Genomic DNA, 25,038 nt, shown 5'->3' with positions numbered 1-25,038 from the left:
TTATATTTATCATGTTCAATTTAAAAATTGTATAAAATATTAATGTTTAATATTAGTAAAGTTCTTATACACTTGATAAGAACTTGATCTGATGGGACTTAGCAGAGTTTTGAAGATCTGAGCCCCATCTAGATGCCACATGCCAAAATTTGACCTGATGAGGCGATGAGTAAAACTATTACATCTTTATACTACCTAGGTACTTCAAGAAACCATTTTTCTGAGTTTTTCTTTTGTTCATAGAATAGTTGTTTAATTTCGATCGACCAAATCATAATATAATATTATAATTTTTAATATAAGCGACATATTGTTTTCTGTGCAAATAAAAACAATTACCATAATCCTATATTCAGCCGCGCATATACTAAACGGGCGAGCGCAGCCGTTCTTTCAAAATTCGCCGAAAAACCGCTTATTCGTGCTGGAGACGAGAGAAATCTGTTTGATTGTATTTTAAAATTTTTCAAATGGTATTGCGTTCCGTTTTGTACCGCACTATATATATTAAATAATATATTCATAGCACACAATATATATTACTTATATACATTTTATTTTTTGAATATAATTTGATATTCGAAGACAATGTAAATGGTTTTTCAGAATTTGATTTATTGTTTTGAACAGCGTGCCGAGATTCTGCTCTAGTTGTCTCTATCGCTGCAATACAATAGTGCGATCGTTCGGGAATAGGATTTTTTTCGTTTAAATTGTAATTTTTTTTCACAAAATATCACGGCAGCGTATATTGTTATTATTTTAAATAATATATAGAAGGCACCTACGTCATTCTCCGAGATACTTCTGTTTTTATAAATGTTTATCGTGTGTGATGAATTACAATAATAATATATCGGTTTCCTTACCACAGATGTGCGACTGAAGCTTTTTGGCGTAATCCGTTTAGTTGATATACACCTGTGTGATTCGATTTAATAATGTCTCTGTAATAGTAGATAGTATAACATTGAACGCTGAACCAAATCATTGCTTTTATTGAGTGTAAAGAAGTAAGTGCCGCTGGGTATGGGTTTTATGTCTTCACATATTTTATTATATTAGGCTAATATTATTAGCAGAGCTTAAAGGTAAACTGATTCATCAAACATCATCGCCCTCACTTTATTTTCAATGATGCAGTTATTTAAAATATGATTTTCGAATTTTTTAATATCCTTTCACAAAGACCATACTTTTTTTTTTTTTTTTTAAATTTATTTAATCAACAACAACAACAACAATAATAAAATTACAAGTTAATTACAAATTACAACAAATACAATTACTTTCAAGTTCTTGTTATCGTTTGTACTATTTAAAGCATTTTTTGTAGAGATACAATAATCTGTTTTTTTTCGAACGAGAATCTTCTTTTTTTACTGTTAACATTATTTAGTTCAGAATTTTTCAGAAAATGCTAATATTTCTAAATCAAAATTCAAACTATCAGTTTTTAATTATTTAACTTTGTCTACCAATACGGATAATTGGTCCATGATAATGAGCTAAGAATATATTGTGAGAGTAATGGTGAATTTAAAATTTAAGTAATTAATATAAATTTACATTTATAAACCGTAAAAACGTCTCAAATCTAATAAATACTAAATCCAGTATAAAATGTTTTATTGTATATTTTTATAAAACCATATTTAAGAATTTTTATCCTCCATAAAAACATTTTAATAACAACTGATAAGCTATTATTGTTAACATTTTGAATAAGGTTAATAACATAAACGATTTACATTAAAAAGGGAGGATGGAGGAGGATTTGATTAAAAAACAGGAGCTCGTATCGCCACAGAACTTTTCTTAAGAAGTACAAAAAACCTCAATAAATTAAAAATATAATGGTCTAAAAATAGTCGGTATATTAAATTTACAAATTCAAAAAATCATAATTTGAATAAATTCATTGTTAAAAGAAAAAAAATAAGGTTAGCACTAAGCATGCTTACTGAATCGTCCTGTATAAATATATATTATTTTTATAGTTTAAAAACTATAAATTAAATTAGTTTGTTCCTACCTAACGTTGGTAATTAATTAAAGTTTGTGATTATGTATACCACGCTATAGCTTTCACTATATTCGTAATTAACATTGTCTGGTATTTCAAAAGCAGCAATTTTATGTTAGATCTAAAAACAAAATAAATATTATTTTCAATTTTTCTTTTTTTAAACAAACATTGCGTGTGTTATATAAACAAATAATAAATAAACATCATCTGTAAGGCTCGGATGTTTTAGGAGTTGCATAGCAGTTTATAATATTGTACTTTCGATTTATAGTAGACCAAGATAGAAATTTAAGTTATAAAATGGCAAGCTTAAGAATCAAATATTTAAAATGCATATTTATTGATTTTCATACGGATGTTATGCATATTTAATATGTTCTAAAAATATTGATTTTTTTCTCTCTTTTAGGCTTTATATTTTAACAATAATATTAAATATAATAGGTACTCAATGTTATAATTTATAACATCGAGTTTTATATATTGTAATTTATAATGCAGATATTTATTGTTATTGTCGCAGTATACCTACTATTAATTTAATAATAAGGGTGCAATATGCACTTAATCTCTATATCGCGTTAAAATTCTAATATACTCTATTTTAAAATACATTATTTAAACTAATTTTTCAGTTCAATAAAATGGCGAAATGCAAACAGTATTCCACCATATTTGAAATATTATAAATTAATTTTTCTATAAATTATCTTAATTTTACTGCAAATTACTAACAACATAAAATGGTTTACTTAAATAATTTTGTATCAAAATTAGACATTTTTTGCATATTTGAAACTTTTTTATGCATATTTCACAATTTTTTTGTACATAATTTTCCTGTCTTAAGTCCTTTAACTTCCTAGCCCTAATCATTAGAAATATAATTTTACATGAAAAATGTCTAAAAAAAAATCATCAACGCTTCACCACCATTAATTCTGTTTGAATAAGAAAATCAGTTGTACTATTATATGTTATTGTTATTTCGCAGACCACCGGATAGGTTGAGAAGCTGCTGTTCACGGACCGTGATTTTTCAATTAAATATGCAGTCGCATTATACTGATGCAACTTTTAACCCTCGCGCAGTCACGGTGCTTTATTTCTTTTATCAATTTCAGTAAAACACGATTTATTGTTGTTATTAAATAACACAGAAATGCGACGTTATTTCTATGAAAATGTTTGAATATCTCGGGAGAAAAACTATACGGAAAGGGGTTAACTCGAGATTTATGGAGAGACCGAACGACATTAGTCGTTTGGAAAAACCGTGTTCGTATTATTATTTTTCCATCTGTGTCAAAATCGTATCTAACTACTATGCAAAGAGCGCACAATTAATAATCTATAAAGGTACCTATTTTGGAATGATTATTAATAATATCCTTTTATTTTTGTTCTTTGTTTTCAGCCCCCTCCCCTACTCCTTTCTCGAGAACATGGTTTGGTCTTAATTTTTCCTTATACACGATATACATAATATATTTTATCCTTTATATTGTTATGCTCGCAATTCACCTGTCAGCGTGTCGCGTGATTTTCAGAAATAAAATTGTCGAGCTGTACACTTTTTGAATCGCATGCATTTTAATATCTTTTTAGAACTTCAACTGCTATTAACCGTCATTGTAGCAGCAGCAGCAGCTGTGTTGTGATATTACAATTTTGATTCCGGTTTTCAGTATTGTACACTGTCATGCCTGTATTTACTATTGTAAAATAATAATTGTTAAAAAAAAAAAAAAAACGAGTATGATAAGTCTCGTAGGTAAACGGCACACGGTATATTATAATATTATATATTATTACACCATTGCACATTTGATATGAAATGATTCACGCTCAGAATAGCATATTTTTTTGTTTTATGGCACGCATTTAGTAATGTTTTATTATACCTTGTATATATGGAAAGTTTTGAAAACCGATTTTATTATTTATATTTTATTATCGTGGAGACATGGCGATGGTGCATACATTTTTGATTACCCGCGACTGCGTGTCGGATAAACGAGATACTATTAAACAGCAACACATTTTGCACGTTCTCTTCCGGTTTAATATTATAAATGGTTTTACCACGCACAATATAACGCGCGAATACGTATATGATATGCGTGTATATATACCTACGTTACTAAAATGTCATTATCAAACGCTAAACGATTATATTATTCAAACGTAAAAGTCCAATTTAATAAACGGAAAACTGCTGTGGTGGCAACTTGAAGCCTGCCGTATCCCGCGGTTTAAACAAATAAAATAAAATTATCATCACGATAATAATATATAGTATAATAATATATATATTATTATATTATGAGATGTGCCTAAATAAACGTAAGCGTACGTCTAGGGCCAATGTGTATATAGGTGACGACCTATATAGTTACCGATAATCTGCAATGGCGTTGTGAAATGAAATTTTTATCGGGTGATTCATTTTTTGAATGACCCATCATCCCTTGGCTACTTAAAACAATACATTTTATTGAAGCTATTCTTCTTATTAAATATCATATTCAGATGAAGTTAGTTTTGTACTAAAATTTCTCATTAAATCCTGTACTCATCCACTCAGCACCAGTATCCCACTCCTTTAAAACTATCGAGCAACTGCCCTTAAAAATCATGCAGTCAACACTCCACTGCCGGTGATAGTGGAACGAATATTTTAGACGATAAATGAATGAATCAAAACATGTCTAATAAAATATACTGATATATTAGGCATCTGTTTGGCATCTATATGACTATAATAAATTATTATGCCAAACATTAAAAAAAAAATTCTCTATAAAATTCAATTTCAGGCTATATTGAACGGTAATGTTATCGAATGATATGTATATGTTTAACTGCAGTTGACACAGTCATGATTAAACTTAGCAAAAATAAAGGAAATTGATTTTAATTTGTAAAAAAAATATGTGTAAAAGTTTAAATTTCAAATAATAAATTACATATTATATAGAAAAATGACGATTTTGTATTTAACATAAATAATGCGTTTAGATTATATGTTAATTTTTTGAATTTCTCGTCCACTAAGGAAAATGATGAAAATTCGTTAATGATAAGTATTGTATGTATAATACTATTATTTTATTACGATAGTCGATAACGTTACACAACAACGTATAATCGTCGAAACATATAGAAGCCTGACAATGACTAGTACTCGAAACGCTTTAAATAAATACATAGGGGACTCTATAATTTCTTGATTGAGAAACTTAATCTTTTTCAGACCCATGATGATTATATAATTATGTATGGATATCTATTTTATAAATATTGGGTTGTGATATAAATAGGAAAAACTTTGCAATATAATTTTCATTTAAATCTATCCGAATTCGTATTATTATTTTTGTATAATATTACGATTGTCGCTCGACATTAAGTATTGTGGTAATGTTTTTATAGTTAAATATTTGTTGATAATTTTCGCTGTTATTCTTTTTATTCGTTTAGAAAAAAGTATATTATTCCGTACAATAGCAATGGAGGATGGTGTTTAATTTATAATTTTTGAGCCCGTTTGTTTCAAATTGGTATTTACATTTCAAGGTATTTTTGTCTTTGAAGGTTTTACACGGTTGTTAAAAAAAAAAAAAAAAAAAAATACCTTTAGAAAGCTTAGATATTTTTTCTACGTTTTATTTTTTAATTTCGTGTAGGTACTACTTAATCACTATCAAAACGAAATCAAATTAGACTTGGACAGTTAATAATTATTGATCGTTTTCATTTTAAAATTCAAAAAATTGTACCTATTATATTAAATTTGTATTATATTATGTTATAAATACGCTTAACGAAAACGATTTAAGTTTGTAGTATTATAAGCTGCGATGTTACCTACAGAAATACTGGAATACATTATTTATATTTTGCTAAATTATAATTTTAACTTTTTAATTATTTTTAAATATTAATCTTTATTTGAAAGTGGGTATTTTAATGAAATGATACAACGGATAATGTGATAAAGATGTATTTATATTAACTGTATAGCTATATTATGTTAATATTTGTAAGCAGCAAATCAAATTGTATTTGATCTATGCCATCTATAAAATGGTTGTTATTAATAATATATTGTATTATATAAATGAAAATAAATTATAAAAGCATGTATAATCTCGTTTTTGTTTGAATAATATTAAATATCAATATTAATAATATTCTAAAGGCTAACTTATTCAAATTCATTTTTTTTTTTCAATTAACATATTTAATTTGTCGACATAAATGGCTCAAGTAGGTTTATTGATTATTTCGAATTTCTCTAAATAAATGAAATATTAAATAAAAGAACGATAATCCATGATATGTGCTATGTTGTTTTTAATCCATAAAATAATAAGAAAAACAATTTTAAAGTTCTATAAATAATTTAAAATTGAGACGAGTTTTTAAAGAAATAATATTTGTTATGTTTTCGTATAGTTATTATATATAATATCGTGAGAGCAAATTACGTATTTTTGAAATAAAAACTACCTATGAACATTACGATGACAAAATATATTGAGCAATTACAAATCCACTTCAATTTATAAACAATCATCATACTTATAAACATTTAAATGTACCTATAACTTTACGTACCTCATTTTTATCTAAATATTTATCACACTGATATAACGAATTAATATTATAAAAAAGATCCATATAATAAGATCTTTTCATTAGTAAAAAAAAATATATCTATAAAAAGTAACATATTTTCATTCATTCGGTCATAAACAGAAATATTTTTATGTTTTATGATTTTATTTTTATTCAACATGTTTATAAGAAGTCATTTGTTAGATTAGGAAATTATGTAGATACATAAATATAATTTATGGATATTATTTAAATTGTAATAGTATTAAAATCAATAATATTTGAAAACCTAAAAAAAAAATTCTGGTTGAATATTAACGTGTCTTCCCACGTCGCCGAAACCCAATTTGCCGACACCCCAGTTCGCCGACTCTCAATTCGCCGAATATAAATATTATATAAAAAAAATAAACATTATATTATACTATAGGTATATTATAAAACTTTTTATACTGGTGAGTACGGGAATAGCATCTATAACTTCCGAATTTGTAGCACCTTCTATATTCCTGAAGTTATGACAGATCTCCTAATTTCATTAAATGCCTTAGGTTTTGAGTAAGTTTCTCCTTCATTAATCAAAGTTTAGAAAAAAAAAACAAACAAAACTCGGAAAATAATGCGCTTAATAAGTACTATAATATATTTGAAATTATATTTTTATAATTTCTACTTAAACATTACAAAATTTGTACTTACTTTCAATTTATTTCGAAAGCCCCGATTAGCCAACTCAACTCCGTGTGTTGGGTGATTGTGAGGCTTCGATAATATTACGTCAGTTTTATTTTTCAAAATAGCACGACCGCCGCAATTTTGTATGCATTTATAATATTCGATTGTGTCCCGTATTCTATCCACTCGATGAATAAAATTACTACTAATAAATCATGATTTTTTTTTGATTTTATTTTAAACCATTCCATTTTAATTTTTAACTGGCTAACTATTAAATTTTGAACTTTACAGTACACACGGCTGGAACGAACTAAATTCACCAATCTGAACTCCCTCTGGATTTTATATGTGGGAAATCATTTAATCATTGAACTTATCGACAACATATACTGTGTTATCGCTTTCATAAAATCCGTTTTTGATAAAAATGATTGTTACCTGTCGGTGAATCGAGAAAATTGAAACTATATTTATAATTTGTCGGCAAACCAAGATGTCGGTAAACTAGACTGTCGGCGAAATGGGAATGTTTTTAAAATATTTTAAAACTGGTATAATTGTCGGCAAATCGAGTTGTCGGCAAAATGGGTATAAACCAATATTAATTCATTCTTGTTAAGCTGTGAACGATTATAAATACATTAAAGTAATACGATAGAGCGGTTTAATACTCTAGATCAGCATAATTAATATTATATGTTTACAACTTAAGTAGGTTGATGACATTTTTATTTTCTAGCCGATCTATAGAATCGCAGAATGCCTCGAGAAATAAATCAATTTATTGTATCATGTGAGCGCAGTATAGTTGATAATATTAAATCGTTTTATAATAATTAAAATAACAACTCACAGCAATGCGGCGTACACACAGCATCTAGGTTTTAGGCAAGGAGGAGTGTGATCAGTTTCATGTTTCGACAGCGAAAAGTACTCGGAACCTGATACCGGTGTGACGTCATCGGTATTAGTCAACGGCGTGCATTCGTTCGCCATCGGTGTGATGTCCTGCGAAGGAAAAAACAATAATATCATATCATTTTAGAAACATATGTGATACGTCATTGCTAATAAATCAGATAGTTTAGCTCATTAACTCCGTTATTGAAGAAAAAAGAGGAGCGAGCATACCTGTGTAATCACCCAGTATGGCTGTTTATACGACGGTGGAACGAGTCGGTAAAAATAATATAAGTAAAAATTGATTTTTAATAAATCACACAAGCACATGTCACCAATTAAATCATTATTTATGATGTACTTTCGTCGATTATGAGCTGTGCATATAACTCGGCAAAATATCTGGACATTTTCAGTGGTAGATTTCAACGGAAACATTTAATGACAGTTTGACAATTATTTTAAAACTCATCGACACACGGAAAAATACCAAAAATATTTCCTAATTCGATATTAATAGGTAGGTGGCTATAAAGATTGACGTCATTCGTATTGTATTATATTTTATACAACATTTTCACTTAAGATTGGCCTGCAGCTATCCTATAGGTTCTTCGACGCTCTTGCAAGTTCCAATAAATAGACAAAATATTTAATTAATTTAACAATTATTTGAAGTGTTGCAATAATACATTTTTTTTTTTTTAAACTAAATTATATTGGAATATAATATTGGAATTACCACTGCATAAGCGTGTGCTACAGCTACCTGTATGTTAATATAAGCACTAGGAAATATTTTTAAAACCTTTTTGATTATGACGTAATACTTATTGGCTTATAAATTTAAATGTTTAAAACATCATATGGATATAAATTGTATAATAAACCATTAATAAACAAAACACTAGCTATATGTGTAAAAGTAAATATTATTATTTTGGACATTTTCAATAAATAAGTCTTAAAACTCAACATAAATGCCAAAATTGTTCTAAATTAGGGCTAAAAGAAAAAAAAGAATACGATTTGACGCATTGTATTATGTTGGTCAATGATACGTATAGATTATAGGTAGGTTAGTAATAGAGAAACATTTGAACATTTGAATAGCTGTGGAAAATAAGCTTCATAAAAGACTGATAAAGAAAACATATCAAACGTTTAATAATAATTGTCAGTTGTCGAGTTAGAGTGCCTGTCTACAATACAATAAACGTATATTTGCATTGATTTATGGAATACTAAATGGCACAAGATCACGGAAAACAAACTATGAGAAATTAAACACTCTGTTGAACTCTGGCCGAAGACCGAAATACACTGATCTGAACAGAAAAAATGAAGTAATTTTTAATAGACTCAGAATTGGCCACACGAAATTTACACATGTACATTGAACACCTAGGGCAAAGACAGATCCACCCCTATGCCCAACATGCAATGGAAACTACTCCATCAAACACATTATTGTCCACTGCTCAAACTTCAATGAAGCTAGGAAACACTTTGACATCCCCGACAGCCTTTACGAAGCAATTGGTCCATGTTCCAACTACCATAATATAATCTTATATTTAAAAAATATAGATTTGTATAAAAAAATGTAAATTGTAAATGTGTAAAATTTTTGTAAAAAGCTAAAACCTGTGTAGTTGATGCTTGACTAATAAAAAAAAATATATAATGTATAGGTATAAAAACATGTCTAGTTATTATATTATATTGTATGGAAGTAGCAAGTTGCGAAAACTATAACAATTAGGTATTAACACTATATTATTATAATTGGACCATGTGTGCGACGAATTGTTGATGGGGGGGGGGGGGGGGAGGGCGCCAAGCTGAAGGACTGCGCGTGTTTGCGTCAAAACTAAGGGCGAAAAACTGCACGGGTCGATACGATTAAAGCGTTATACGTAGTATAAGCGAGGGAGAATTTAACGAATCGACAACATGGCTATTATAATACGCAAGGCAGGTAAGTACGAAATAATATTAACAGTACATAATAATATTACAATAACACCGCCACCGGCTTGAGCACATATTTATACACATACGGTGTGGACCGGTGTTGCCCTCTCCTCTAAACGCGCGTACACACAACATACATATATTATATTAATAACGCGTCGTGTATTGTACACCTATAGATTCTATATGTACCGCAGTTACCAACGTTTAATAATAAAATATGTATAGGTACATCGTGTTAAATTTAGGGTCGGCGTTACAAATCCATGCGCGTTGGTGGGGGCGCTGGGTCGGTGCGTGAGTGTTTTAGTGGTGGTTTTTGGGCCTTGTTATGGTGGCGTGGGGATGGGGTGGCATAGCGTCTTAATATGCTAAATTAAGCGAATAGGGCTTCCTAGCAAACATTAATTCTACGCTAGGCTGCAGCTGCTGCCACTGCCGCTGTGGTAGTGTACATGGCGTGTTTGTACAAGTGCTTGCGATTTAACGACGTCTACATACACTCATTCGTATTATCTTAATCGACTATATAATAATATTATTATGTTACGGTCTGACTCGTTGCCAACGATATAATATTGCCATAATTTGACAATGACGAATTTCATCCGAATTCGTAGCGGGACAGTCGTAATGCTGTTTGATTACTATATACATATACATTGTACCTATCATACTAAAATTGTTTGTTAAATTTCACTAGTTCAAAATCATATATTAGGAGAAAAACTTATAAGTACCTCGTAAACCTCAGTACCTTAAGCGCTCCCAATTTGCTTGCTGAAATTCCATTCCAATTTCATACCGGTGGAACGAAACCTAGTCCATTTTTAAATCTCAAACCATTCTACTGTCTATATGGTTATAAATAGTTATAATCATTCATTATACAGAATGCTCCTAGTTACGAGTCTAAATGAGCCTTAGTTGTTTTAGCTACCTTCTATTACTAATATTGTATCACTCGTATGGCTATGGGCGCTATGCCTGATAAAATATTTTTTTTTATGGTGTTTAGAATATAAATATGTTTTTTGACAAGCAAATTTTAAAATGTTAAAGTAATTTTTTAATTTGGGGGTATGAGTCTGAACCCTATTCATCTTGGCTACGGCCTTGCATCTATGCTATTTCTTATTGTTATTGTTACTTAATTCTCATTTCCACCATACATATAACCTTGTTAACTGCCGATTGGTGTAAAATATATTTGAATAAATAAATAAACGTCGAGTGAAAAATTGTGTCTATATAATAAATGTTGGGTTGGATGTTAATTTCTGACCTAACCTATATACCACAGTGTATTAGGTACCTACTCGATTTAAACGCGAGATGGTTAGGTACAATATTGCAAGGATATAATATCAAACAGGTTAATAATTAATAAAATTTAATGGAGTGTTACGTGCTAAGTATGGAATAGGTAGTATAATGAAATTTACCTCGTCCGGGCAATGTGCTGCACAGTCACCAGACCAAAGCTATGGGCCAAATTGGACGTAGACTGATTAAATATTATTGGAATTAAACTTGTAGGTGTTACAAACGTCTACATACAGATTTCTTGACTTCTATAATATCTTAGAACTGAAAATAATTTGGATTTCATTAGTTAATTAGTACTAAATAACACGGTGTATTAGTGTCAATTATAAAAGTTTAACACATAGACAATTATACTTATGTAGATATTGAATCTAATACATTTGTAAAATATTTATAGTGTACAGTGAATTGTAATGAAGTATAACTAAGTACTCGTATATAATAATAGATACGGACATTAGCGACAACAGCGACAACCTGTATGATTTTCGGGGCTGTTGTAAGGAAATATTTGAACGTAAAACGATCGTTTTAAAGTTTGAGGATTTCCCTTTTTGCCCAGGGTACGCGTATGTGGACTTACCTTGAAAACGAAAAATCTAGGTGTACTGCATCACTGCTGCCGATATACCATGATCGACTGACGTAGTAGGATTCGACTGGTCGGTGGAAACGTGATCGCGATAACCAACACCATTGAGAAACCCTTCAAATCCTAGTTCCCCTCAATCACACCTCCCTAACACTCTCGGTCATCATTTCCCCTCCAATGACTCGGCATACTACGGCGTGATGATTGTGGAATGAAAATCGAAAGGAATAGTGTATAGAATATAGATAAATGGTCGAAGTAATATATTTTATGGTATAACACGGTTACGATGATATACCATGGTCGTGGGCAACAATTTGAGCTTAATATAGTATCCTACTATACATAGAGTTGAATGCGTTATATCTTATAATTAATAATATATATTATACAATTAATGTGGAAAACAACCACATCTCACTCACTCTGTATACATTATAATATAATATGTACCTATATATGATACTGTTTTGGCGCGTGTAACGTATTACGTAAAACGAACTGGACACTACGAAAAAGCACCGATGACTGCAAGTGTGTGACTGGTGACTACGTTTTCGAATCGATACCTTAACGTCGGATTGTAAATTTATAATAATGATTATATAGGGTCGCCGTCGCCGTCATCGTTGTTGTCGTTCGTTGGTAGAAATATTACTATAATAGTGTAAACATATATATACATGTATACCTACAGTAATATCGTCGTAATGAACCGCGGCGTGAATCATTAGTCATTACCCCTGGTGGTGGGGAGAATTTATATACAGTTAAAAATCGAACGCAATTCCAAAATAAAAACACTCATCATTTTCGGCAAAAATCGCCGGCGAATGATCGATAAAACGCGATCAATTTAGCAGAAGACAACGACAGGGATAATTTTTGATATCGCTTGTACAATTAATAATATAAATATTATACGTCGTGTACTCATGTAAGTGTTTGATGTGGATTTCGAATTTGTTTTACATGTTATATATATTATAGTATGCCACGTTATTATGACTCGTTATCCCGATCTCTTTGTTTTCTCTTCGGAAGTCGTAAAAAAATATATAATTTATAATAATAATAAATATGTATGTATAATAGGAAGGAAAAAACGTATAGAATATTTTATGGGGCGATCAACATGCGCATGTGTGTACGGAAGCTATTATAAAGTTAATGTTATTTATTACGGCGTGCCATTCATTAATAATATTTATAATAATAATAATAATAATAATAATAATAATATTGATAATAAAAAATGAACGTCGCTTTTATACAATTGTGTTCCGTCTGCAGGCGTATAACCTATGTATATGCCTTTAAATGTATAACAGTAATAATGATAGTAATAATATAAAATACAATGAAATAAACTCTGTTTAAAATTTAAATCAATAATATATACTATTTTTATCGTTAGAGTCTGAAATTTAAAGCAACGCGGTCGTTTGCAAACGAGAATTAATATACATTTGGATATTAAACCTTATATTATGTACTTGCTGACTGCTTAAAGTATGTTCCTAAAAATATATAAAGAAAAAAATGTTGAATAATAATAATTACCAATGTTTGCACGACAGTGATCGCATCGGCTTCGCGTACCGCAGTGGACTGAACAACCCTTTGGCGACACGCGTTCGGGCTTCCTGTACATTTAACGTACTGCACTCTGAAACGACCAGTGGCATGACGTGGCCTAGTCGATGGTTTAAGCGATGAATAAAACACATAATATTTTAATAAACTACCCCTCTTTTCCACAGCCATTGCACCGTATAAACCGCAACAGTGGCGCAAGTAAACGGTGGATGAGGGCTTGGGGATAAATTACGAAAAACATCTGGTTTTGTATAGTTGAAATATGGCAGAATTGGTGGACAGAAAGGTCGGTGATGAATTTGTAAATTTCCTTCCGTTCGTAGAAAATCGTAGACCTTCACAGCATATCTAGAATTTAAAATTTGACGTGGACATGCGACGGCTGAGAATGATTGCTGCGGACTTCTGCGGCGTTTCATTAGTTTTCTAATTGTATTATTTCGATAAAATCAACACCGCAATAGGTTACACACTACAGGACGATATCGTATCAACCGCAATGATATATTATTATTTTTTATTATTATCATCGTCGCCGTGGTCCGGTGTTATTGGGGTTCGCAACTGCTGTCGGGAAACGGTCTCATCAACGGCTGTGGCGACTGACCGACAATAACTAAACTATAGCTATATGCCCATATTATTACCACCTACAAATGACATTACGACCACTCGTTGGACGCACATAATAATATATTGCACAGCTCCAGTCATATGGTACGACTTCGTCGAGTCGACCTATCTACGAACGTATATAATATTATGTATATTGTATATGCATACTTCACAGGGTGATCTATCAGTCGCGTTCACTACCGTTTTATTCATAAACAATATAATATGATTTTGTTTCAATCCTATTTATTTTTCATCAGTCATCAATATTGTAATCAATCGATATTTTTGATATTCTATAAAAAATTTATACTATGAATACATCTATTTCATATAATTAATTAAAAATAGTGCCCATCCAAATTATTCTAAAATAGTCATGAAGTGTTATGCAATTTTTCAAAAATTCCATCTTAATAATTTACAGCAAAATGGTGTGGTTCTTATGGTAAAAAAATGAAGTTTTCGTCTAACAATAGCATACAAAAATCTCTGTATTTAAAAATTTGTTTTCATAGAGGATAATCCAATATTCCAAAAATCGTAATTTTAATTAGTACATAGGAAATGGACAAAACGAGAGTAAGCGTGCTTAGCGAATCACCCTGTAAAATATATAACTGAAAATTATAAACATAACCTGCAGCAGTGGCGCATAAAATGTAATGTGTCGTATTCTTGTCCAACGTGCTATAAAAAATCATCTGCGTCTTTTATAATATTATATACCTAGTATTGTATTACAGCGGACGATGAAACTCATTTTTCGTATTTGCATCGTTGTGTTATGTTTTCAAGATGGGGCCGTTTACTCATATACATATATATACCTATTTCTGGCTGAGAAAAATACGGGTTTTTTCAAACTTTTGTTGTACATTTAAATTTTCTTTTGTTTTTAATATCAGTCTATATATTTCTACGTTTCAAATCCAGTGGATCAGAATATCAAATAAACAAATTTGGTAAACATTTTTGTAACAACTTTTAAAATAGACTTCTATAAAGTCTTGGAAAATTTTCTTCTCATTAACTGTTGGCATTTAAAAGTGTAAAATATATAAAAACTCATTAAAACGCAGTGATTGAGCAAACATTTATCAATAATTAGCTATTTTGTGAATTGTTTGAGTATATATATGTACCATAGAGTAATAATATTACTCTATGATATGTACAATGTACATGTAAGTAGGCCGTATAATAAACTAAAACGTAAAGCAGTTTATATAACATTTGATAAAAATATATATTACAGTCAAAGATTAAATCCGGTTCAGTGAATTATTATTCGATATCATTTAATATTATTGCAATATTGTAATGCAATTTAATGTATATAGGTACACGTTTGATACACCACACATTTCAGTTTAAACTTAACGAGAGAAAGAAATTACTTTATTATACGTGATTAAATCCTGCAACGGTATACAACACTGTTAAAATGAATAATGATATCCCATTATTATATAAAATCTTATTTATTCCGGGTACGTCAGGCGCGTATATACTGTTTACTGAAAACCATTGTTATCCCGAACACAATGTAACGAAACAAAAAGAGTTTTAAAAAAATGAAAAGAAAAAAAAGGTTAAATAATATAAAACTTTACTGATTAGAACGTCGATCAACGCATTTTTGGGCTTAATAGGTTTAATTCATTAGTTGCCGCACACAATAATAGCGAGCGCTTGATAATAACAATAATAATAATATTATATGAGTATAAAACATAGCTACACAACAAAATATTGGGATAAAAGACAATATATTATTATAATTGGGTAGATATTGTTGGACTTGTACATAATATCATTGTTGTTCGCTTACGATAAACGAACGTAAAATACAAAATGTTTTCGTTAAAATATAATTATATAATCTGTTAAATGCTTTCACAGATGTCCTATCAAAAGCCAAAAATCGGTTTCTAATAACACAACCTTGTAATGTATATGTATAAACAAAAAATTATCAATTTAAAACCACGTGATACCAAAATGATTCGACACGACGTAAACAAATATCGACCAAATGAAGTCATATTAAAAAAAAAACTAAGTGATACGTATCCATATACAGAGTGATGCATTTATCCATCTACATTATTGCTGTTGTCGGTTTACGAAATAAAATATATTTTTCATCGAAGTAGTTTTTAAAAATCACAAAAGTCTACTGAATTGAAACTACGGTAGGTATATGCAAAAGTAATAGTTATGTAACCGGTTAAACATAATATTATAATATTGTTCGGATTAAAGTGTAAGTTGATTTTGAAAACTTCAATCAATATTAAATATTATTAAGTATTATCATTATTATACTGCGTATACGGCTGATCCGTAAATTAGATAAATGCCTTTGAAACTGGACATCTGCGATGTTGACATAGTCACGGCCTCATCGCATGTTAACGGCATATTCCAAGCGCTGTTGAAAAGGTCTATCTGGCATGTCAACGTAGTCATCACTCGACCAATCGCTGTAATCGGTTTGATCGACCATGTCCGGCGTGATTGTGGTTAGCAAAGGCGTGCCGTCAGCGCCCACGCTTAAGTAACGCAACAGGACTTCCGGTACGACGTACGGTCCTGGCGGTCGTGCATTTTGGCTGATCATCGGGAAGTCGCCGCCCGAATCGACCGAACTCTTGCCTGACCGCTTCAAATCGTTCTGCAAAAACAAATCGATTGACCGTTAAACACGCCAGAGTAAACAATACCGAGTGATTCATTGAATGTACAACACTCGTTATTCAAGAAGTTAAAATGTTTTTGAAAATATTTTTTTTACATAATGGACAAGTCGATACAAAAGAACGTGTTTATCAACAAAAAAAAAAGTATTTTTTTTTAGTATTTTGATACATAGAATATGTACTATATAATTTAGGAAGAGTAGTGTATGAATTATGAGTGTTTAAAGTTTTAAAGTTTTAATGAGTGGAGCAGTGGACCAAAATGTTGTAGGATAACCATTAACCCCATACACTAACTCCACTCATCGAAACATTTAATACTTATTACTTATGAACTACTCTTCCTAAATTTAATTTGTAATTTGTATACTTATAATCTTTTGTCTTTATAAAAATAAAAACGTATGTATCTATGTAAAAAATTCGTTTAAAAATTCAATGGTGAAAATACACGTGATAGGTGTCTGAAAAATACATCGAAATTTAATTAACAATATTGTATAGTACAAAGGTACTCACTGCCAATGTTTGTGCAAGTGGGCTTATTGCCCTAAAAGTCACCTCAAAGGACTTGTTACATTGCGTTTTTCTTCAGTTATTATTGCAGGTAACGTAGCACAACTTAGAATTTTATTAACCTCTAGAAAAAAATTAATGAAATTTCTGCGAAACAAGTCACTGACATTGGCGGTAAATAATTCAGTCCTAAAAAATTTTCCACCCAGAAAAATAGTGACTTCAATATTTTGGTGCATTTTTCATACTTTTTTCTGGTATAGGTTAACTAATTTTTAGATACTCTTAGTAATAATAAAAAATAAATAAAAAGCATCAGTTATTATTAAACATGTTACACCTAATTCAAAATTGATATCTAGAAAAATATAAATATTCCAATTTCCAATATTAATGTGTTACCAAACTTATAAATTATTTCCAGTAAATATTTTTAGCATTGCTCCATTTGTATAAAACCTAATGATAATAATATAAAAATCCAACTATGGCCTGCAATTTACGGACAATTTATAATAAAAATTGTTATAAAATTCTAAATTTTACTTGTACAACCCATAGAGTTATAATACCCGGTGTATTTATACGATGTATATACATGGATTTACTCAGCAATACAAAAATATTAATGTATAATCCTAATTTGTACCACTTTTCTAGACCAATTAAAGACTTTGATTTCATTCAAAATAGGAAACATAAATGAATTAATATAGTAATTAAAAATGATGAATCATTATCGTTACGCATAGAATCTAAAATGTATAGTGAGGTTTATATGGATACAGATATAACACGATGACGTGACGGTAACGTTCGGTGTGGCACACATTTATTGAATGACATATAAAAAAAAAAAAAAAACTTAATACTTAACCATAAAATGTTGTGCTTTAAGTATACCTATAAACATTGAAATATTAAGTGTCATACCTTCAAAAGTATAACCAAGTACAGCTGTACATTATTTACTATAATGTTTAGGAACAGATAATAATATTGTACTTCAATTAATTTTATAATACATTGTAATGTTTATTATATACAATGTATGCACTAATATACTATAATATTTAAATATTATTATACTCGTATTATACACAAATCATACTAATTATAATGAACGGTCGAAGACCGTTCTCGACTCTAGACTCTAGACTACACTGAGTGAAACCATTAAAGTAAAAAAAAAATGAATGTTTTAATAACATAAACATTGTAACTCGATACGTATGTATATGAAAAGCTGCAAGTGTAGGATTACAGTTATATTATACTACACGTCTAGCTGCTCCAGTAAGTGTGGCAGAGTTAGTTATTATAGTAGATGGATTACGGCTTCGAACGGGATATATCGAGGAAAATCGATGTCGAATAATATACTGAGCGGCCGTAGTGATGTTCGTGCCATGACGATTAGATACAACGAAAACAAACGTATAGGTCGAAGATCTATTTAATGTAATGAAACAAAAAATAGATTTTAAAATAATATAACTTTAATCGTTCTAGAAATTAGCAATTAACGACGCAATTAAATTATTTTTTATATATTGCATTTTCTAGAAAAGATAATTTTGACATTTTTTAAACAATTTATAGACAATTAAAATGTTTTCATTTTCGTTTCTCATTAAAAGGAAATGTGAAAACGAAATTCAAGGTTACTGATATTATGTAATGCTTACAGTGGTTTAAAATATTAGAAAATATAGTCATTATATTAATCATTAATGTAAATAATTTGTTTTTGGACTGGATAGGTACAATTTTAAAACGCTTTGTTTATTGCCATAGAAACACAATTCAATAATAATAAAAATAATAAATTAAATTCCTGATAAAATATAACATGCCACTAGATATTTTTCCACTGCATCATATCCAAAATCATATCATCAATTCCTCAACTTTTCTTTTTAGAGGACAATGCTTCTTATAATATTATCATTTTATCAAGGTACTAAAGATATGTTTTTTGTTTATATCTAAGCGTTCAAAATTTCAATTGAAATATTTTAGGTCTGAATTAGATGTTTTTGATGGAATTTTAAAATAAATTAAGCAGTTTAAATAATTTATTAAAAAGTTTTATATTCAATTTTTTTCGAAATTGGCATAGATAATCACATTAAATTTGATTCAACTTTGATATTAGTTAATTAAAAATGCATATGGTGCAACCGATGCTTTTTTTGTCACGAATATGACTTTATGCATACGAGTATACGACTGTAGGTTTCAAACACAAAACACTGACTATAGACTGATAACGCTGTCCAAAAATAATTTCTTAAACTATTAGGTATCAACAACTTGACACACAATTATAAACTATTAAGTATTATAATTATAAATAACTATTTATCATATTGACTAAAAAACATAGGTACACAAACACTGTAAAAAAAAACAAAAGTTGAAAATATTAATGACAAGTATAAAATATTAAATGATGGGAGGGGTAGAGATATTTACGAACCGTTTCTCTAGTGGTATTATTCGGTATTTCTCACCATAGTGATACTTTATAATAATCTATTATGTCTACTTATTTCACGTTCGTGAAGTTGGCCCCCCCACATAGCCCCACGGAGTTCAAACCTGTATCAAAATTTTGCAATTTTTATGCAACTAATTGCATGTCGAACGAACGTACTTATTTCTACAATTATTATTCTATCACGTACTAAATTGCACAATAAAGTGAGTGTGGTATCATCTAACTAGTCAATTTTGTTTTTGTTTTTTTGTGGCACATAGATATACATACCACATTACTTTGGTCCCTTCGTTGTATACAAATTCCAATTATTCATCTATTATTTACTTATTAATATCTGAACAAAGAATTGTAACAACAATATTTACGTAGATAATAGTAAGCGCAAAGACTTTTAAATATAATGTAATCATGTAAAATAATACGCCAATAATACGAAATAATCCTGAAATAGATTAAAATACATTTTTAAATGATATGAATCTAAATTCTCAAAGTTCAAAACCTCACTAAAATACAATAAATTATGAATTTTAGAATAAGTGCGATATTGAATATTTTAATAAATAATAATCAGTTACGTGTGCACTATCGACCGAGCAACACGTTAATCGCTTCGACCGCGCTCTCGTATTTTTAGCTCTCGTATGCACTCAGAATAATTACGTAAGACTATCAGGTAATATGAACATTTTTCATATAACTACCACCTTCTTATATTTACCCGCCTAATAGAAATATTAACTCCAAAATGGGTGATTCACCCAAGAACCCCCCTAACCTAATAGACAAACTTTTAAATTCAAAAAAAAACCAAACACACAAACCCAATGAGCCAACTCGTATTTCCGTTACTGCCATTACCACCGTAGATAAAGAAACTAATGTATCGCCGCCTATCGTCACATCAAACACAGATAACGTCACTAATGACCACACATCCAAGCCATCCGACCAAAATAACGCAAATATTATTTACACCGATGTAACCAACCATATACAGAGCGTTCCAAATGAAAAATCGACATCAATTCAAAACTACCCCTCCGAAACCGATAAAAACAACTTAAAAAAAAAAACGTTCGCCGAGACCATCAGCAATGTTAATACACCAAAAAAAGAACAGGCAATCATCTTCGATTCTATCGATAACATACCACAAATCGAATACGTCATAGCCATCAGCAAAATAATTCCACCGAAAAATATTAAATTCGTTTCTAGAATGTCAAACAACCGTTTTTGCGTTTATTTCAACGACAAAAACACTGTTGATCTTCTAATCAAAAATCATCCTATTATCAAACTAAATGATCTCACACCTATAAAAATTAGACGGCTAGTAAACCCAACCAAAAGAATCATTATTTCTAATGTATCGCCCGCTATTCCTAACGATATAATTATTGCTGAACTACATAATCGCAATATCCAACTCCTATCACCGATAACACACATTAACGCTGGATTCAACTTAAAAGATCTAGCGCATATCTTAAGCTTTAGGCGGCAAGTTTATATAAACCATGAAGACTTTCATAAAATACCAGAATCCTTACTGGTTAAGGCCGAAAACGAACTTCACAGAATTTTTCTCACAGACGACACCCTTACTTGCTATAAATGCAAACTCACTGGACACACATCAAAGCTGTGTAAAAATCCCCCACCAGATCCTCCAAACGCTATGTTATATGAATCATCCGACCCCAACATCACTACAAGCAAATCAATCATCTCAAAAGATAAGACCGGGCATATCGTTCCGTCAACAGTTATTCCTTCAGATAATGCAAATGATACTTTTGATACTTCCAAAGTGCAAAACTCAATTCAAACATCTCTCCTCGACGACTCAATAACAAGTGAATCAACACAAGAATATAGTACACTAATACCCACATCTGAATCGAAAAAAAGATCTGCGCTCTCCTCTACATCATCAAGTATAACCACTAACTGTCCATCCCCTAAAGCTTCGTCACAAACTATTATCTCAAACGACATTAACACGCCAATCGCAAATTCTATAAAAACACCTCAACCAAAACCTAAAAAAATAAAACGCACCAATTCCTTAGAACAAATAATTTTAAAACTCGACGAAACATTTGATCCAGTAAAATCCTTCTTCTCAGAAACACCTGGCTTAAAAATAAATTACGATCAGTTTAAGTACATTATTGAAAACACCCTCAGTGTTGCCGACCCATCTCCTACATTAGAACAGTCCAACATCACTGAATTCGAAATAATTGAAATCATCGAAAACATAAAACCCAAATTGAAAAATCAAAGCATAAAAAATAGGCTCTCAAGACTTTACAGCACGCTGCTCGACAAAGCCCTTGGAACTGATCCAATCAATCCTTAATAAATATATATATCTCAATTCAAACACAAACCTTAATATTTAAATGCAGTCACAACATAAAAACATTATTCAATGGAACCTCAATGGTTTACACAAAAATATCGAAGAAATCAAACTAATAATCAATCTACATCATCCAATTGCAATATGTCTTCAAGAAACCAACCTAAAATACGATGAATCCCCTCCAATAATTAAAAACTTCCAATATGCAAAAAAAAATCGCAGAGACTGCCTGAGGGCAAGTGGTGGCGTATGCATCCTTATAAACAACTCTTTCCCCTGGGAGGAAATCCCTATCAATTCAAACCTAGAAGCAGTTGCAATATCAATCACACTCGAATCAAAAATCTCCCTCTGTAATATCTACATCCCAAATCAATGTAACTTCTCTCTCTCAGACTTAGAAAATATTATTAAACAGCTACCAAGACCTTTTATCATCGTAGGGGACTTCAACAGCCATAGTCATATATGGGGGTCATACAAAACCGACACAAGAGGTAAAATCATAGAAAAATTATTAGAACAAGATAACATTGTAATCCTCAATAACAACGAGCAAACCAGAATAAATCCCTCTAATAGAACCCTCTCAGCTATCGACTTATCGTTATCCACCCCCACCATAGCTCAAAGACTCCACTGGCAAGTACTTAATGAAATATACAATAGTGACCACCTACCTATCTCTATTCAATTTATTTCTAACTCAAATCAAACGAGCCATCCTACAACAAAATGGAACCTCAAAAACCCTGACTGGGTCCTTTTCTCAAACCTTCTCGAAATGAAAATCAAGTCTATAAAACTTTCTGGTGAAGATATAAATATCGATAAAACAGTCAACAAATTCACAGAGAACATCATAGAGGCAGCAGAACAAACAATTGGCTACACTAATCATACCTCCAAAAACCCACAAGTCCCCTGGTGGAACAATGAAATTAAAAAATATATAGCCCTTAAAAATAAAGCACTTAAAACATTCATCAAAACCAGATCTTCGAAAGATCATATAAAATTAAAAGAACTCAGAGCCAAAACAAGATTCTTAGTCAAAAGCAATAAAATTATATCATGGCGAAACTTCACTGCCAACATCGGTGCCCAAGTCGACCCCCACATAATGTGGAACAAAATTCGATCATTACAGGGACGGAAAAATCACAAACATATTTACCTCACCACCAACTCATCCCTAAACACCGATCCATCTTCAGTCGCCCACCTCCTCGGTGAATACTTCAAAAAAAACTCCAGTAATGAAATGTACAGTCGCGACTTCCTACGTGAGAATGCAAACAAACCCCCTCCCAAACCATCGTCATTATCACCTCTAAACACACATCAGTCCGACCTAAACACGCCAATAACTATGGAAGAAATACTGAATTCGCTTAAAAGATGCACTAGCAAAAGTACAGGTCCCGACAATATCCCTTATATTTTTATCCAAAACTTCAACATTAATACACTCCAAATACTCCTAAAAATCTACAACTACATCTGGAACCACAACGTTTTCCCACAAAGTTGGAGAAACAGCATTGTGATCCCCATAAGTAAACCAGGAAAAAATAAATTCACACCTGAAGGATACCGTCCAATCTCTCTCTTAAATACGTTATGCAAACTCTTAGAGAAAATCGTAAATCAACGTCTAATATGGTTCCTAGAACAGTCCTACTACTTCACTCCTGAACAATGCGGATTTTGGAAAAATAAAGGTACAAACAACTGTCTTTCAAAAATACATACAGAAATACAAAACACATACGCCGAAAATCAATACTTAGGTATGATTAGCTTAGATTTAAGGAAAGCCTACGATACAACATGGAAACCCCACATTTTGACTAGTCTCTCTAAAGTACTTAGCCAAAATCAAATGTTCAATTTCATCAGAAACTTCCTAAAAACAAGAACTTTCCAAGTAAGAATCAACCAGTCACTTTCCAAAGTATTCGACCAAGCCAACGGAATCCCCCAAGGATCAACAATTTCAGTCACTCTTTTTCTGATAGCCATCAACAACATCACTCAAAACATATCCTTCCCTGTCAAATCTACCCTCTACGCGGATGATTTCAATATTTACTGCCGGAGCAAATCCCTAGCCACTGTCCAATGCCATCTTCAAAAAGCCATCAACAACCTACAAAAATGGACTCAAACATCTGGCTTCACCTTTTCTCCCGAAAAATCACAATGCATCGTATTTACACGCAAACGCGCTCCAAATCCAATTAAGATAAAATTGGGCGACCATCAATTAATAAATAGTAATACAATCAAAATACTCGGTATCATTTTCGACAAAAGATGCTCTTGGACCCATCACATCAATTTTTTGAAATCAGCCATCTCTCCACGTCTCAATATTATAAAAATGTTATCCCATACTTCATGGGGTTCTAAAACTCACGTATTGTTGTCTATCTACAAATCCCTAATACTATCTAAACTTGACTACGGATCATTCATTTGGACAACGGCTAATAAATCGATTACAAAAAAACTAGATACAATTCACAACTCCGGACTTCGTATGTCAATTGGAGCCTATCGCTCTAGTCCAATACCGAGCATCTACAA

General features: G+C 30.8%; 2 protein-coding genes across 6 annotated transcripts in view; both read right to left on the bottom strand.

Moving 5' to 3' along the window:
* The window catches only part of cd (peroxidasin homolog cardinal), a 53,297-nt gene extending 39,450 nt beyond the window's left edge, over positions 1 to 13,847 (bottom strand). The window contains exons 1-3 of one of the 5 annotated variants that reach the window (XM_015510457.2): positions 13,692 to 13,847; positions 11,653 to 11,797; positions 8,184 to 8,338 (exon numbers count right to left, since the gene is read on the bottom strand). In XM_015510457.2, the coding sequence (XP_015365943.2) occupies positions 8,184 to 8,326 (143 nt within the window). In that variant the 5' untranslated portion in view covers positions 8,327 to 8,338; positions 11,653 to 11,797; positions 13,692 to 13,847. The other 4 variants (XM_089224343.1, XM_089224342.1, XM_015510456.2 and 1 more) reach the window with 4 other exon arrangements.
* A 2,090-nt stretch (positions 13,848 to 15,937) lies between these two features.
* The window catches only part of LOC107163172 (A disintegrin and metalloproteinase with thrombospondin motifs adt-2-like), a 67,983-nt gene continuing 58,882 nt past the window's right edge, over positions 15,938 to 25,038 (bottom strand). The window contains exon 17 of the mRNA XM_015510447.2: positions 15,938 to 17,022. Coding sequence (XP_015365933.2) covers positions 16,750 to 17,022 — 273 coding nt within the window. The 3' untranslated portion in view covers positions 15,938 to 16,749. The remainder of the gene's footprint in view (positions 17,023 to 25,038) is intronic.

Source organism: Diuraphis noxia, unplaced genomic scaffold (genome assembly GCF_037042655.1).
Source record: "Diuraphis noxia isolate RWA-SAM2 unplaced genomic scaffold, SU_Dnox_SAM2 contig0003, whole genome shotgun sequence".
NCBI lineage: Eukaryota > Metazoa > Arthropoda > Insecta > Hemiptera > Aphididae > Diuraphis > Diuraphis noxia.
The sequence above is the reverse complement of the archived record's forward strand: the minus strand, read 5'-3'. Positions and strand labels throughout refer to the sequence as shown.